At 45.0% G+C, this 18484-nt stretch overlaps 1 protein-coding gene across 1 annotated transcript in view; it reads left to right on the plus strand.

The window, feature by feature from the left end:
* Positions 1-437: 437 nt before the first annotated feature.
* LOC310792200 (NACHT, LRR and PYD domains-containing protein 4A-like) overlaps positions 438-18484 on the plus strand; it is a gene marked incomplete at both ends in the record, with an annotated part of 73182 nt that continues 55135 nt past the window's right edge. Inside the window, one exon of the mRNA XM_083653929.1 lies at positions 438-967. Coding sequence (XP_083510055.1) covers positions 438-967 — 530 coding nt within the window. The remainder of the gene's footprint in view (positions 968-18484) is intronic.

The raw sequence follows: 18484 nt of genomic DNA on the forward strand, positions 1-18484 counted from the left end.
GCTACATCCCAGTCTTCTGCTGGATCACTGCTATGGTTCTGGAGTCTGTGTGGAAAACCAGTGAGATGGGAAAGATGCCCAAGACCCTGACTGAGATGTACATCCAATTCCTGGTGGTTCAGTCCAAACTGGGGAATGTCAAGTACTATGGGAGAGCTGAGACAGATGCACACTGGACTGAAGAGATCAGCAAGATGATTCTCTCTCTGGCAAAAGTGGCTTTTGAGCAGCTGGAGAAAGGCAACCTGATCTTCTATGAAGCCGACCTGAGAGAGTGTGGCATTGATACCAGAGCAGCATCAGTATACTCAGGAGTGTTCACACAGATCTTTAAAGAGGAGGAGTGTGGGCTGTACCAGGACATGGTGTACTCTTTTGTCCATCTGAGCATTCAGGAGTTTCTGGCTGCTGTCTACATGTTCCACTGTCACACAAACATGGATGAGAAGGTACTGGAGACATTCCTGGGGGACGGTTTGGTTAGATCTGAAGACAGTGGACAATCTCTCGATGTCTTTCTGCAGACAGCCATGGACAAATCCCTGGAGAGTAAAAATGGCCACCTGGACCTCTTTGTCCGCTTCCTCCATGGCCTCTCACTAGAGTCCAGCCAGAAACCCTTACGAGGCTTGCTGGGTCAGACAGAGAGCAGACGAGACAGCATCCAGAGAGCCATCAGGAACCTGAAGGAGATGGCCATCTCCAATACCTCTCCTGACAGAAGCATCAACATCTTCCACTGTTTGATGGAGATGAACGATCGGTCGGTACAACAGGAGATCCTACAGTTCCTCAAGTCAGTAAACAGATCACGGAATAAACTCTCTGAGATCCACTGTTCAGCTCTGGGCTACATGCTAGAGATGTCAGAGGAAGTTCTGGATGTGTTGGACCTGGAGGCCTACAACATATCAGAGAAGGGACGACTGAGACTGATCCCAGCTGTGAGGAACTGCAGGAAGGCTAGGTTAGTCCTGATGTGATTGTGAATACTAACAGTGTGTCGATTTTTTCCCAAAGGGCCATACTGTCTTACATAAAGTAACTGAATAGCTGCACATTGGACATTATACATGCCAACACTCCTTATTTTCGCAGGAGTCCCCCTATTTTTAACCCTCTCTCCCGCTGTGATTGGGCATTTCTCCTGTTAATCCCCCAATATTATATACATAATAAACAACATGGGAGAAAACACTGTGACGCGCATAGTAAAATGATTCAGTTCCACTCCATTCCTCAGCAGTCACCTCCTCTGCATAGCCCTGGGAGATTCATTCATGAAAGCAGTGTAATCATCATGAAAAGAAGCATCTTTGTCAAATCTCCTCTTGAGGCTCAGAGTGCGCTGTTCAGCAACTCTCCTGTTGTTCGGCATATTGACATTGCTTTTCCTCAAAGGTAAGCCAATACTGTAATGGCCATCCATCAACTTAGCAGACTTTGTGACGTACTCCATAAAGTGACCGTCTTCTCTTGACAATCCCATCTGCTCATCCTGACTGCATTCAGGGAAATCAGCCTTTAGCTGCTGCTTCCACAGATCATCGAGGCTTGCAACTGAGATCCCATTGACTCTGACATCTGACATTCCACAAGTAGCTTCATTACAGCTTCTATCCCCCCTGAGAGGTCCATTCACTTAACCCAGCATAGTTTTAACTGTGTATGGGCCCCCGTCACTTTGAACACTTTGAACAACTTGCCACGGGTCCAGTACTTGGGGAACATTGGTTCCAATCAACAGGTCAATCCCTGAATCAATTTCCATTATTTGTATGTGCTTCAGGTGTGGCCATCTTTGAAGATCCTTCTATCGAGGAATGTTGCCTCGATGAACTGGCATGTTCTTTTGTGTGTAGATATCAGGCAGCTCACAAAAATGGTCGCTTTCCAATCCTGCCACTTGCAAATCTGAAACAACGTGGCTTCCAATGATTTTCTCCTGCCCCATGGTCCTAAGGAGAATGCCTGTTCTTCCCGATGAGCTTCCTCTTGGTCATCAATTGTTCCGTGCAGAAGGACGCTGAGCTACCAGGATCCAAGAAGGCAGAAGTGATGACTGTCTCATGCCCTTTTTCCGGGTTAACTTGAACTGGTACGATGGAGAGAGTACAATCTGGCTCTCCAACATTTTGCCCAAGGGGGTCATCCGGCATAATCCTAGTGTGAATTATGGGAACATCAATTGTAGCAATAGGGACAGCTGCTGTGTTGCCTGTTTGTCTCCCAGTTTCAACAAGCCATTATTCAACATCCTCAATAAATTCATTGCATTTGAATACATTGGCAAACCATTCATTTTGTTTTTCATGTTCCTCTTTAGGAATTAGAAGAATCACATCTTGTGACAGGATAGTTGTTTCCATCATTTGAGTTAAATTCTTCAGTTGACATTGCACTTGTGAGACATTTTCATCCTTTTGCATTTGCATCCTTTAATGCCTTTACTAGACCTTTCATTTTGTGAATGTTTCCTTGACACTCTTTCTGGAGCGCTTCAATTTTCTTCCCCAAAGCCTTGGGAGTGAGTTTGCTTTCTTTCTTTTGTTCATCCATTTTTGAGCCATTGACTTTTGTGGGATTGCGATGGGCGGCGCTTAGCAGCAGTGCCCTTGGAAAATAGTTTCAAACAATCCAACTTGCTGTTTTCAGCGCGTAGCAACGAGCTAGCGTGTAGGTTTCTGACGTTAGCTTGCAAGCTAGTTAGCGTTGTTGTTTTCACTGAGGCGGTAGGGCACTATTTACAGCGACACACAGGGAGGAGGGAGCGGAAGCCGCTCTGATTGACATGGTCGGAGCCAATGACAGTTTGTAATAACAACAACCAACACAAGTAAAGAACATCACGTCTCCAGGACAAGCGGCAGTAACAAATTGTGTTCAACAAAACAACTTTACACAGCCAGAATTGACACAACGTTACTACATACCGCTTCTGTTGCTGCACTGGTTGCCGTCGGCCCGGGCCTTTGATCCTGCTAAAAACTGCTACAGTGTAGCAGTTTTGTGAATGAATGAAACGCCCGCCCTCCAATCCAGCAGTGTGTGGCTCAGGCGATACAATGTTTCCTTTTAGATCTAAAGTTTCCCAAAGTGATCCAAGGAGTCCATGCTGTCAAACTGATGCAGTTCATTTCTGTAGATCTACATGTTTGATAAAAAAAACTTTTCTTTGACTAAATATTGCGGCTATGGGCAGTCCAAAAAAAGCCGCAAGGGACTAAACATGGGAGAAAACACTGTGACGCGCATAGTAAAACAATTCAGTTCCACTCCAAAGATGCGTTTGAACATTTAATAATCTTCTACTTCAACAGCATACAAAAATACATCTGGTACATTTACCAAGTCGTAATTTGGGGGCAACATATCAAGAGGCATAAAAAAGTAAACATTGGACAGACAGACACACATTTCTCCACAGTCTAGTAGGCCAGATGAAGCAAATTAAAAACTTTGCTCTACAGCAGATTATCCCTGTGCTGTACTCATCAGCCTATCACAACACAGCATATTACCCCTGCTGTACTCATCAGCCTATCACAACACAGCAGATTACCCCTGCTGTACTCATCAGCCTATCACAACACAGTCGAGTAAAAATAGGGTTAATTGTCTCACTAATTGCAACACAAGCAAACTCAATGGATTGTGTATCCTCATTATGTTCTAAATGACAGAAAAAAAGTCCCAAGGAATCCTATGTGGGGAAAGTTTTGAAAATCACCTAAATATGATTCTACCAAAAACTCATTTTTACAATGGAAGTCTATGAGAGGACTGGTAAAACTATGCCCACTTTGAACTCTAAATACTCCTTCATACTTTTAAGCTACAACCTCCATTCAAATGTTAAACAGGTCACCACTTTTAGTCCTTTATTGCTCTCATTCAGCTTATTTATACCTTTTGCACTTGAGAAATCGAGTTTTTATAAACAGTAGAACATAATTTAAGTACACAGAGGTAATTTCAGAGGTCCAAAAGGTAAATGGTTCATGACAGACAAACAAACAAACAAACAAAATAGCCTACTACTTCACATTTTCTTTATACGGGGAGCGTACCTATGTTCCCCGGGTCCTATATTCCCCGGGTCCTATGTTCCCCGTTTTTGTGAGACCGAACCTAACCTCCCCCAGACCCTAACCGAAAACCTAACCTCTCCCACCCCCCACGCCTAAACCTAACCTCCCCCAGACCCTAACCCAAAACCTAACCTCTCCCAGGGAACATAGCGGGGTTCTATGTTCCCCGGTCCCACAAAAACGGGGAACATAGGACCCGGGGAACATAGGACCCGGGGAACATAGGGATGACCCCCTGATACGGAGGACTTCTGGGTCTCGTTCATGGAGATGTCAGACCCTCTTGTACAAACTCTTGATGCATGTCATGCAAGAAATAGCTCAGAGTACCTCATCAACATACAACATGTTGCCTGGACTGATGGCATATGACAACCATGAGGTGGTTGCCAGATTATTGGGCAATGCTCTCTTCGCTGTCAGATGAGCCTTTTTTAATGATCACTTCACCCAGTAACAGACAGCGCTACCCTACTCCTGCCAGCTGCTGGAGCTTTGGATAGAAACAACTGTACATCTGAGCTAAAGCAAGGATGGCTTCAGCTCCTACAGAGAAGTGACTGTACTCAACAACAAGAAATGCAAACAACGTGGGTGAAGGCTACTTTGAAGCAGAACCTCAAGTGCCAGCATTGCCATAGGAAGCATGTTGAATGCCAGCCAGTAATGATGAAGAAAGATGAGCAGGCAGTTCAGGACCTGCAGGCATGCATGAAGGAGTTTGACGCTGAGCCCTTTGACATCTCCTTATCTAAACTGTCATTACAGTCTGGCCTGGTTGCCTCACCGGAGTTAGTGCATGATCTCCAGACCGCACTTCCACTTCGCCGAAATCAGATTGAAACCCTCCTGCAATAGTGAGTGTTCATCAAGATCAAGCCTCTCACTGAAACCGTCCACACGAACAAGAAACAGAATTCTCTTAGCAAGAAGATCTGTGCACCAACTGGTAAAACATATGAAGGTTGCCCTGATCAAGCGATCGGGGCTGGCGCAAGGTGGACCTTGTGGAGGGATCAAGTATGATCCAACTCAGCCCTTGAGGGGATATTGACTGAGGAGTGCCTTTCACTCTCCAACATAGATGGGTCAATGCCCAAGATTTAAAAGCAAGTTGTTTGAGCTATTCAACCTAGACCCAATTATTGAGGAACCATGAGACCACATCAGCCTTGTGGACATGGGGCTGATCCCCACAACTGAGGACTGTGAGGCTAGGAAGCGGGATGGCCCAGAGTACCGCAGGACTACCTTGAAAAAAAAATCTGTATCATCTTCTTCCTCCACACTAATTCATGCCTTATCATCCTCATCAATGACAAGTATGACTTTCCCTTCAACATCAAGGATGCTACAACACATCCACACATCCAAAATGTTTTCCCCAAGCCTGAAGACAAGTTCCCAGGAACTGCTGAGTTCAACAAACTCATGATCGACTTAGGAAACAAGGTCAGACTGTAGAGGCTTGTGAAGGAACAGTTGAAAGCACAAGTTCGTCAAGTTTGGGGTGACGTCATATACTGCAAGGGAGAAACACCAATCAACCTGGGCACTGACATGGCAAGCAGGGACTATGGGCCTTATCGTGGCAAAAGCGGTAATTTAGTGCTTGCGCCGGGTGCAGCACAAATTATTCTGCATTCGCAAGTCATCTGCTATTCTCTGTGCCCACAAAATTCCACCTGTGTGCAGTACAAATGGGATTTGGGCGGTCTTAACCACCTGAATTATTCACAGGTGTGGCCTGGCAATGCATGGGCATTACATCAATCAAACCAATCACATTCCCGTCTCACATTCCCTTTAACACAGTTTGCGTGATGCATGCTATAATTATCTCCATGCGTAATTTGGAGATCTCACAACAACCATTGCATCATATACATGTACCTGTTAAAAACATCTGTGATTTGATGCAATTCAGGTTCTTTTGTTGACTGGAAAATACGAGGAAACAGAGACATTTGATTGACAATAATATTGCAACTAGGCAGCATGTTTGTGGCTCTTTACATGTGATAAAAGTTGTTCAGTTAATAATAGTGCATTGGCTCACTGAATAATCTGCTGTTACCCAATTGTAGCAGCAGAATTTGATGTCCTGGCGAGCATGGAGAATAATGTGCTCAAGCGCAGCAGGGTATTTTTGTGCTAAGAGCTGTTTAAAAGCTGCTATAGGTGCTCTTACAATTGCGTGCACGCAAAGAATTTGTGGCATGCTGACGATATCAGAAGGCAAGCATTTTGCGGGGACATGTGTAGTTTGGCATGGGGCACGCCCACACCTGTGTCTGCACTCAGATCCTGGTGCAAAACTGGATGGTATTGTCGCCAAAGTGCAAAATTACACTTGCGGGAGGCAGAAGATAGCATACGACGCAGGGAAGATAGCATAAGAGATCAAAGATGTCTTCAAGCATGCAGAGGCAGATACAATACTAATATCTGCCTATGCTGAGCTGAGGACCAGGAACTACACTGGAACAGCTGTATTGGACTGTGAGGACACAGACATGTTTATCCAAACAGCTTGTGTCTCAAAACAACTCCCCAGGTGAGCTGCTGCTTAAACACAAGCACACATTCATCAACTGCCATGCCATGCTCTCAGAAGAGGCTCATCATACTTCTCCGTGTGATCACTGGCAGTGACCACACCTCAGGGTTATATGGACATAGGAAGAAGAGGGTGTTGGAGAATGTAATGAGAGCTCCTGGGACAGGTGGGTAAGAATCTGCAATTAGAAGGCAGAGTCAGAGCTCACATGAAGGCATTCCTGCTCTCCATCGTCTATGGTGAGAGTGCAAATGTTACCTGCAGGTAGGCCAGAGCTTCCAAGTTGCACAAACTCAAGAAGTGTCCAATATGTCTTCCACCTGAAGACAATCTGCTTGAGCATCCCTCTCGCATTGGTCATGGCTGGGAATGGCAAGTTCCGACCAGTGGGTCACACCCTTCCCCCTTTGCCCCAGTAGCTCACACTTCATGACTGTTCAGATGAAAGTAGTAGCGATGATTAGAAGAGTGTGGAGAATCAATAGATCCAGATGAAGAGTACCGGCCCCAATCAATGTAAAGTTGCTAAATTAATTCAGTTTAAATCCCACCCCATTCCTTGTTACTTTGTTAAATACCTTATACTGGCATAAAGTGGATGCTGTACAAATGTACTGTATGCCAGTGTATTCCGATAAACGTTTAACATTCAATTAAATTGAATTCATTACAAAATCACTGACCATACAGAGAAACTAGTTACCATAAAGGGCGAAGGTTTGTTACTCATAGACTACACACATTGACCTTTCTGACCTCGGAGATGACCTCCGTGTACTTACATGTTGTTTTACTGTTTTATAACTCAACTCAGCATGAGCAGAGCTTTCATTAGAGCCTAATATGTTGGCTCTACAATGATTTTGTCAAATTGACCTTTTTGAGCTGAAAATTGGCTGCCATCTTGGATTTGAAGGTCAAATTATCAAAACAACATCAATTATGAATTCCTCCACCAAAAAAGTCACAGAAACCATGTACTTTGCAGCATTGTAGGCCAAACCATTAAAAAGGTAATTTCCAACATAGTAGCCATTTTGGATTTATGGCTCTCAAAAATGTTGCTTGCATTTCATGTGGCATGGGAGCTCAAATTTGTTTTTCAACCTTCATAGATGGCAAATAAACTGAGAAACGAACCTCCGCTCTCCGAGGTAACGGAATTTCTCAGAATGACCCAACTATTTTAACGTTTGAAAAAAAGTCTCGCTTGCCAGACACTCCCAGCAAAGCACGCTAACGCTAACGTAGCTAGCTACCAAGCTAACGCCAACCAAACATCAGCACTGCAGCACTAGCGTTAGACAAAACAAGGGGACTTACCAAATAGTAGGTAGACGCCAAGTTTCCAATACATGTCCAGTATAATGGGTATAATCCATACTGCATTTATGATCGCTGTTCCGCTGAGAGAAATGCACTTTTACAAGGCACAACTGAGCTACGTTAGCGTAAGTTGCCGACTGCTCCTGGTTTAGACAAGTCAAGTCAAGTCAAGTTTATTTATATAGCCCTAATTCACAAGCATGTCTCAGAGGGCTTCACAGAAAGTATGTCTAGCTGATTCTAGCTAACACACAGTAACAAGAATATACAGAATAAAGATAACATTTGAACATTTGAAGAAAGCAGGAGAGTGGAGGAGGGAGGGAGAGGGAGGAGGGAGGAGAGGGGGGAGGTGGGGAGAAAATAGGAAATGTGGAGGAGGAGAGAACAGAGGAGGAGAGATGAGGGTGCAGGGGAGGGAGAGCCAGGGTAGGGGTAGGGTCTAGGGTTGGGGGAGGGGAGGGAGTAGGATACGGGCCCGGATTAGGGCGAGGGTGGGGAGAAATGGGAAATGTGGAGGAGGAGAGAACAGAGAAGGAGAGGTGGGAGGGTGCAGGGGAGGGAGAGCAGGGGGAATGTGAGAGGGAGGAGAAGGCAGAGAGGAGGAGATAACAGAGAAGGAGAGGTGGGAGGGCGCAGGGGAAGGAGAGCAGCGGGAATGTGAGAGAGGGGAGAGGACAGAGAGGAGGAGAGAACAGAGGAGGAGAGGTGGAAGGGTACAGGGGAGGTAGAGTAGAGGTAGGGTCTAGGGTAGAGGGAGGGAGTAGGATACGGGCCCGGATTAGGGCGAGGGTGGGGAGAAAATGGGAAATGTGGAGGAGGAGAGAACAGAGAAGGAGAGGTGGGAGGGTGCAGGGGAAGGAGAGCAGGGGGAATGTGAGAGAGGGGGGAGGACAGAGAGGAGGAGAGAGGCAGAGAAGGAGAGGTGGGAGGGTGCAGGGGAAGGAGAGCAGGGGGAATGTGAGAGAAGGGAGAGCAGGAAGTGGCAGGGATTCAGGAAAATAGGGGAGAAGAGGAGAAGGAGCAGAGGGGGGGAGAAGGAGGAGAGAGCAGGAGAAGGGAGGGGGGGGCGGTGGGATGTGGGGGAGGAAAGAGCATGGAAAGAGAGGAGAACAAGAAGGGGGAAGAAGGGAAGAAGCGGGGGAAGGGGGAAAGAGAGAGGGGGGGGGAGAAGATCAGACAACTGACTACTCTAAGCATTAACCAGAGCTAACTGGGACATAGTATCTAGCTAATCTACAGCCTAATCTGGCCTATCCTACCCTGCTCTAGTCTGATTTTAGCCTGAACACTAACAGGTCAGCCTTAGGCTGTAGCTAATCTATCGCCTACCTAAGCTGTTCTAAACCAACCGGCAGCCCTCGACCAGTGATGAAGAGCACCGATGCCCCCCGACCCGGCCCCCGCCCACATAAGGCGTGGGAGGGAAGGCCAGGCCGGGACACAGCGGCACCCCCTCACCCCCAGTGAACGCAAGAAAACCTTTCCACCATATGGTGGCAATCCACACATGGATCGCCACATGGATTGCCCCAGTGACTTGGCTGAGGAGGAACCTTGTGAGGTCGTTGTGCTAGGGGCCCACCGCTGCGGCCCGGGCGGACCCAGCCCCCACGCGACCCGCCCCCCCAGCCCCCAGCCACCAGCATAGTGACTGAGAGCGTGAGAGCAGGCCACGCGGGGGACGGGCCCACCCAGGCCACAGCGTCACACAGACAGCGTCTCAGCACGTTGCCTACAGGAATCCGTAGCATTAAACAATGCGGTATGCATACTTGAAACATGTCGGTTACAGCATGTATAAATAAAATATAAAACTGTCTGACAGGATGAAACTTCCGCCTGACTTCCTCCAAAACAACGTCATTACCGTTTCTTGCTCTCTCGTGCTTCGGGTGTGTTCGGTAGCTCGCGGCTTGGTTCGTGACGACAAAAACAACAATAACAACGGTAACCAAAAAAATATTCCATTTCCGGCCCCGGCGGCAAAATGAGTCAGGCGCTTATTATGCTAAATCAATTTGGACCCGGCGGGAAATGGAAGACCCGGCGGCAATTAGAGTACCGGCGCTTATTGGAAGAATTACGGTAGTTTCATCTCAGCTCCCAACTGAAACTTCAGGAACGTCAGACGAATTCAGTGAGCCTGATCCAGATTCCTCCGACGAGTGGTTGCCATCTGAATGTGGATCTGCAGGTAGCAGAGATTCATCGCCTGACACAGGTAGCAGAGATTCATCGCCTGACACACGCAGCAGAGCGAGCAGAGCAGGTAAAACTTTTTTTTCTAAATACATTGCAATAACAAGTCAAGTCAAGTCAAGTTTATTTATATAGCCCTAATTCACAAGCATGTCTCAGAGGGCTTCACAGAAAGTATGTCTAGCTAAATCTAGCTGACACAACAGTAGCAAGAATATACAGAATAAAGATAACATTTGAACAATTGATGGAGAAATATAGAAAATATAGAAATGAAGAGAGAGCAGAGGAGAGAGCAGGAGAAGGGAGAAGAGCAGGGGGAATGTGAGAGAGTGATGGGGTGGGGAGGGAATGGGAGATGTTGGAGGGTGTAGGAGGTGGGGAAGGAGCAAGAGGAGAGAGCAGGAGAGGGGAAAGGGGGGGGGAGGGGGGGTGTGGGGGAGAAGAGAGCAGGGGGAGGGAGGAGGTGGGGAGAGAAAGGGAAATGTGGGGGAGGAGAGAGCGTAAGGAAGAGTATGGGAGTATAGAGGAGTGTGGGAGACTATACGGGGAGAACAGGGAAGGGAGGGCTAACTGACACAACATTAACGAAATTACAATAGTAATAATAACATATCGAGCAATTATATGATAGAGAAATATAGACACACATCTTGCAAACGGACAAATGTCAATGTCTTAGCAACCAAACTATATGCCTAATTTAATTGGCTGCAAGCCTTTAGTAGTGAGTCCCTTTGCCAAATAAACACATGTTCACATATAGAGCTTATGGGTGCCTCGCTTTAGGGAAGAATGGGTGCCATGCTTTAAATAGTGGCGAAATACTAAGAGCATGGGTGCCATGCTTTAAATAGTGGCGAAATATTGGAGGGGATAGAGTGGGTGCCATGCTTTGGAGTAGAATGTGTACTATGCTTTAGAGTAGTGGGGGAAGGGGGGAAGAGGAGAAAGCAGGAGAGTGGAGGAGGGAGGGAGAGCGGGGGGATGTGGGGGAGGAGAGGGAGGAGGTGGGGAGAAAATGGGAAATGTGGAGGAGGAGAGAACAGAGAAGGAGAGGTGGGAGGGTGCAGGGGAGGGAGAGCAGGGGGAATGTGAGAGAGGGGAGAGCAGGAAGTGGCAGGGATTCGGGAAAAATAGGGGAGAAGAGGAGAAGGAGAAGGAGCAGAGGAGGGGAGAAGGAGGAGAAGGAGGAGACAGCAGGAGAAGGGAGGGGGGTGAGCGGTGGGATGTGGGGCAGGAAAGAGCATGGAAAGAGACACAATGTATATTTATGGTAGATATATTTCCACAGATCATGGATTGAGCAGGTTCAGGCATTATAGTCAGTAAAACTGCAGCAATAAAACTGTGGTCAATTGTGGTTGATAATTGTATATATTTCTACAGACTGTGGATCGAGCAGCGCCACCAGAGACACTCCCACGGAGGAGGAGTTTGCAGTTGAGGGGGGTGGGGCATGCAGGGCACCATACAACACCGACCCAGACAGCAGGCTCGATGGACAGATTGGCAAACAAAAGCTGGAATACCTGATGCCCACCAGCAGTAAATCAAGACCAGCAAGAAGGTGTAGGGTCTGCGCACGCAGGGGCCAGCGCAGCGAGACCAAAATGTGGTGCAAGACCTGTTGTGTCCCCTTGCACGCAGGAGTGTGTTTCATAGCTTACCACATTCAGCTGAACTACTCTGGGTAAACACACACACACATACATAACTGTACACATACATACTTCTTTCTCTACATCATAACAATAACTTGAACTGGACTTGCATCGTTGCAGCATCCCACACACACACAACATACATACATACATACATACATAACTGTACAAATTTATTTTCTTTTTTTCTCAAAATAAAAATAACTGTGAACTGTACTTGCATTGTTGCAGCAGCTGTTCTTTGAACATTTTTGGTCAAGGGGATTTGAATTTGAATTATTCAAGAAAGTTGTGCATTTTGAAATGCTTACACACGTGTTGTACACACGTGTATAGCGCCACCTATGGATGAATCCTGGCCATTCTTTCTGGCATAGTCACTCATGATCTTGAATCTTGAATCTTGAATCTACTTGCCGTATGTACATTTGTAACATTTTTGGTGAAGGGGTTTTTGAATTATTCAATAAAAACTTTGTAAACAGCCAAAGTGACGATCCCACAGAGCTGCTGGTTGCAGCTAAAAAATATTATTTTGCCATCAAAATTCCTTTGTTTTTGCTGTTTTATTGAAGGAAATTACTGTTCAGATGTTTGAGGTGTCACTAAATCAGAAAATATTAGCTTCAGAGTCAGTGATGTGCTTGAAATGCTTCATTTCACAAAATGAAGCATTTTGAAGCATCATGCCTCATTATCTCCATTTCTAGTTTGAAACATCTGTTTCTGGTGAAACCAACCTATCTAATACTGCTGCTAACTAAAGAACGGAAAATGATACAAATAAACTTTTTTTTTCGGATGATACAAGAGAGTCTCATCGTTTTTGGGCGTGTTCGGTGTTTACATGTAATATCACACAATATTCTGTGGGTCTTGAGAAATCACTGAAAACGCTCTGAAAGGGCTGGCACTTGGAGCGTCCGTTTTCCAAAAATGGCTGGCAGCCAATGAGTTAAGAAGATCAAAGAGAAAGGCTCACCCAAATATGCCAACAATGCGGAAACTGGTAATCCATTAAAGTTCCTGGTGAATTTGGTCACATTTTCAACACGGATTTGAGACAAAGAAGATACAGGTGAAGGACATCATAATCATGGATGAAACTGCGTTGTGGTTTGACATGCTCGGCTCGACGGGGGCACGGCGCAGTGGTAGTGCTGTCGCCTCACAGCTAGAAGGTCCTGGGTTCGATTCCCACCTGGGACGCTGTGAGCGCTGAAAGAGTGCGTGCCCGTCCGCATGTCCTCGAGTGCCTACAGCCCGGGTGGGGTCATGAAAAGGGCCCCGGGGGGTTTCCTTCATATATGAACCCCTCACCAAAAACATGCAATATCCTGGTCGCTGAAGTGGTGCCTCCTCTGGTCGTTTGGGGCGCCTGTTCAGAGGGAGGGGAACTCGTTGGAATAGTGTGATCCACCCACGTGCTATGTCCTACCGGTGAAGCTTCCCCTGTCAGGTGAAAAGAAGCAGCTGGCCCATGTCTCGGAGGAAGCATGGATCCAGTTTCAGCTCTCCCTCGATCGGCAGAGGGTGGAGCATGCAACCAGGATAAACAAATTACATTTGTGCACCAATGGGGGATAAAAATGGGATACAAAAATCTGGGGTTGGAAAAGGGGAAAAAAAGACATGCTCAGCTCAACTACAGTGAATGCGAGAGTTGGTTTGATTGATGCACTCTTTAAAGTGGAAATTCGTTCCCCCGCAACACATTTCGGTTCTGAGCTTTTTCTTTTAGTTTCTGATGATTTTTCTACATCAAATTCCTCAGGTTTGGTCCAATGATTTGTTTGAGAATTGTATAGATGTTTTCCGCCTGCCAGCGTTCTCATCAATATGCACAGCTCAGCAGCATGCAACAATTAAGCTGCCTTCACATGATAAGTGATCTTCTCTTCTCTCACCATGAGGTAGAGAATTTTGCCTACTAATGTCAACATCGTTTGAGCATAAAATAGCCTAACCTAATTACTCATAAACTGTAGGTACGGAGCATTCATCCTGGCGCCCCTGTTGCAGTCATGGATTGCATAGGCTACTTTTTTTTACTTGCATTTAAATCTTTCCTCTTTTTATTGCTGTGTGAGGTGGTTTCCTCTGTAATTTATTTTAATGAGAGCTGAGCTTCGATCCGTCTTCCCACGGGTACCCTTTCAGACAGACGTCGATTCGGGGCTATGACTACCTTCACCGGTGGAACGAAAGGCGTAACAAAATGATCCACCACTCCGCATTTGTGACTTTCGCACAGGAGGCAAGTCTTAATAATCCCACACCATTCACGGCTTTCACAGACTGTGTGAAAGGGGCTTGAGAGAACACAGCAGTTTAACCCTGCTCTAGTCATCAGCCTATAGAGAAATTTGGAGTGGACGTCACAGGGTTATGTCACTGCAGTTGCGCACGCATCGTGGTACCAGAAACCGAAACTAGAGACCCCCGGAATAAGGGAAAAAGACGTCTTGTGCCGTATAGGCACTGGGCTTTCCAACTAGGAATATGAAGATGTCCGGCACTGCAACTTTGGCGATGTAGTTTGATCCAAGACCAATCCTGACAGCGAGTACTGGTCAGGAAACCTCACCCCATCGAAAGAGTTACAGTAGCTTATTTGTGTAAGATAACCTGTCTGTTGCTGGCAAACCTCTGAAATACGTAGAGAAGGCATCCAGGTCTTCCATATTTCTATGACCTCTGAATCGCTAGCTGTCACTTTCTGCAACCAGTTCGGCTCGGCCCACAAAATGCATAATCACTCTTTGCAAACATATACGATGTATGTAACAACACAGCAGATTACCCCTGCTCTACTCATCAGCCTATCACAACACAGCAGATTATCCCTGCTCTACTCATCAGCCTATCACAAGACAGCAGATTACCCCTGCTCTAGTCATCAGCCTATCACAACACAGCAGATTACCCCTGCTCTAGTCATCAGCCTATAACAACACAGCACATTACCCCTGCTCTAGTCATCAGCCTATCACAACACAACAGATTATCCCTGCTCTACTCATCAGCCTATCAGAACACAACATATTACCCCTGCTCTAATCATCAGCCTATCACAACACATTACCCCTGCTCTAGTCATCAGCACCAATCTGGGAACCCATTGGTGAAAAAAAAAATCTCTAACCTCTGGGGGCAGCCCCGTTTCAATGTGGTGCAACAGGAACTCAAGAGGCGCGCGTTGGCAGCGGAAGAATATCCCTTTCCGCTCCCTGCAAGCTCTGCCATTGGCTCCAACCGAGTGGCTCTGCCCATTAATGCATTTATTTTCCGCTCCCTGCGTGTTGCTCTCAAATCCGTCCACCGCTATGAAACAACAATAACAACTCGTTGCTAGTGGCTAGTAGCAACTTGCTATATGCTGAAAATGGTAAGTTTTGACTATAGGGATGTAAACATAACCGGTTAAAATTAATTAACTGCAATTAACCGTTTTGCCGACTTCAATCTCTCCAGAGCTTTCACTGCGTTATACCTCCAGTCCAGTGGCGCCGGAACGAGTTAGCAATTAGGGGGATTTTTTTTTTTTTTTTTTTTTAATATACAGTATATATATTTTTTTGTCTTGTTTTTTTGTTTTTTTTGTTTTACGTTTTTTTGGATGTTTGGATGATTTTTAGCCATATTTAGAAGAATATCTCATTTTAAATTAACATTAGGATTATACTGTAGTGATGTCATTATTCAGTATTTTCTCCTTTTCTCACTCACTTGGTGACCTGCTCTCCCTTTAGGTCATTTTACAATTTTACTACAACAGACAGCAACACAGGCAGAAACACTGAACTTATTATTATTAGTGGCCAGGCCAGCGAAGCGGCAGGGCCACTTATTGTATTTGCCTGTATTATTATTATTTTTTTCTTCCTCCCGGGAAGTTCGACTTCCCATGGATGAAAACTAACCAAACTTTGCACAAAGGTCCAGTCCCATGCCAAACGTCTTTGACACAAATTTGGGGCCAATAGTCCTAACGGTGGCACGACAGCGACCGTCTAAAGTTTAAAACTTAAAAAAATCATAAAAAATCAGGCATACGTGCTACGGCTTTGCAACTTTCACCGAAATGTGCGCCTAAATGAGGGGAAACTTTTGTACAATGCAACCTATGGCCAATTATGAAGTTTAAAGACCGCAAAACTGCAAAAACTGCAAAAACGAATTAAACCCTACTCCTCCCACAATTTTTCTTCAAACGACACCAAACTTCAGTATCTGCATCGTTAGACTGTTCTACACAAAAGTATCAAACCAGATTTTCGATCGGTCAAAAATTAAGCCCACAGTGCATCAAAACGTTGAATTCTGGCCCCGTGTATAGCTTAATTACCTTAATTACCTTTGGCAATTAGGTTGTATTTGTGATGTCATCAGTCAGTCAAGCAATTGTGATGCCATCACTAATGTCACTCGAGCAATTGTGATGTCATAATATTTTTTTTCCCCATTGACTTGCATGGGGTTTCGAAAAATCTTGCAGTAAATTAGCTGTAATTCAGAAACCATAACAGCTACAGCTACGAAACTTGGTAGGGAGGTGCACAGAGGGGCCTTTTATTCTACACGAAAGAATTACACAAATTGAGCAGATGGTGGAGCTATAACAGCCCTCTTTACATTCTGGTCCATAACTTCTGAACCGTATGGTCTATCATCAAACTTCTTTTTTCCCTGGATTCCTTGGGTCCTTCCGCATCTACTCATCTAGGCCACGCCCATTTCCGTCTGACTAGATTTTCCGCCATTTTGAATTTGGTCCAAAACAGTTTTTTTGCGATTCCCCCTTGAAATTTTGTCCAGTCTTCACCAAACCAAAGCACACATCATGAGTGTCCTGCACAACACTGTTTCGTGGTATTTGAAAAAAGCACACCGTTGCGATATAATCCACTTCCAAACTTCTGTGGGTGGGGCCAATTTCACAAGAATCACCATAACTCTAGAACACAACGTGCGATCCTAACCAACCTTGGTCCAGGTGTGGAAGGATGTACTCTGAGCCTATAGACGGTTTTCACCAGAGCGCAACCCCACAGCACTTCCTTTTGAGTGTCCTGCACAACACTGTTTCGTGGTATTTGAAAAAAGCACACCGTTGCGATATAATCGACTTCCAAACTTCTGTGGGTGGGGCCAATTTCACAAGAATCACCATAACTCTAGAACACAACGTGCGATCCTAACCAACCTTGGTCCAGGTGTGGAAGGATGTACTCTGAGCCAATAGACGGTTTTCACCAGAGCGCAACCCCACAGCACTTCCTTTTTCTCAGCATTTGGCAAACTGCAGAAATATTCACTCGACATGGTTACTTTTGTTTTCGCCGCTCAGCTGTATAGACGGTTTTCACGGAATGGTCAGTCCTGCACTTGAATGTTTTTTTTTCTTTTATGTCCATAGCAAACACTGCAACAGGAAGTGAGTGGGGGTTCAATTTAGAATGTTTTTGTTGTCAAGTTAAAACCGTCTATAGGATAAATATTGTGTCATTTCGCCTTTAGGGGGCGCTATAGCAGCACTCAGTACCTGTACCTTCTAAATTGTTTTATTTTGAAGGGCGGCAGGAAGTGCTGATTCATTGTCATTATGGCCAACCTTCCTTCTTGTATTGACACTTGACACTTCTGAGCTGATTTCAAGGCTCAAGGCTCAAAGCCTTGAGACTTGCCCGGCCACGACCCATTGCTGCGCAGCAGCTATAATTAGGGGTCCAAGCACGAAGTGCGTGGATCCCTATTGTATCTGTTCTGATTATTATTATTTTTTTTTTTCTCCTTCTCCGGTAAAACTGTATGTACAGCAGAAACTGTAATGCTCAGCGTAGCCAGACTGGGCACATAGATTGTTTAGTTTAGTTTAGTTTAGTTTAGTTTATTTAGTTTATTTTGAACATGTTGTTAAAAAAAGACAAGTAAAAACATGTACATTTAAGTACATTCAAGAAACAAAACAAACAAAATCAAATGATCAAGCATATCTTTCAAGAAAGAAAAATCCAGCACATAATTCAAATGAAGATTTCCATGTTCAAAAAGGAGTAGGAAGAAGTTCAAAAACTTATCTAGTCCTACCCCCTTTTTCTATTATTATTTTATTTTTATTTTTTTTCTTAATTTTTTTTTAAATTTATTTTGTTAATCTTAAGTAATATAGTGTAGTTTAGTAAATAATATATAATACAATAACAGAAATATTATTTATATAGCTATGTATATGTAAATGTGCCTCACTACTCAGAAACAAAAAAATACCCATATCGGCCAGATGGTGGCGCTATAACAGACCATTTCGCGTTATGGTCCATATCTTCTGAACCGTGAGGCGTAGAATCAAAATTCCACTTCTCAGGGATTCCTTGGATCAATACGCATCTATCCATATAGGCCCCGCCCATTTGCGTGTGCCTAGATTTTCCGCCATTTTGAATTTTATCAAAAACCTACTTTTGCGAACTCCTCCTAGACCGTTTGGCCAAATCACACTGGAATTTTTCTGGGACATCTATGGACTACCCCGACCTAAAGTTATTAAAGGATTTTGGATACGTGAAACCGTTTTGAAATGATAAATGTCTAAACTTTTGTGTATTTGCTTTTGTTCTTTTCCTACCCTAAAAGTGTGT

The sequence above is a fragment of the Poromitra crassiceps genome, assembly GCF_964638095.1.
Source record: "Poromitra crassiceps genome assembly, chromosome: 17".
NCBI classification, from domain to species: Eukaryota; Metazoa; Chordata; class Actinopteri; order Beryciformes; family Melamphaidae; genus Poromitra; species Poromitra crassiceps.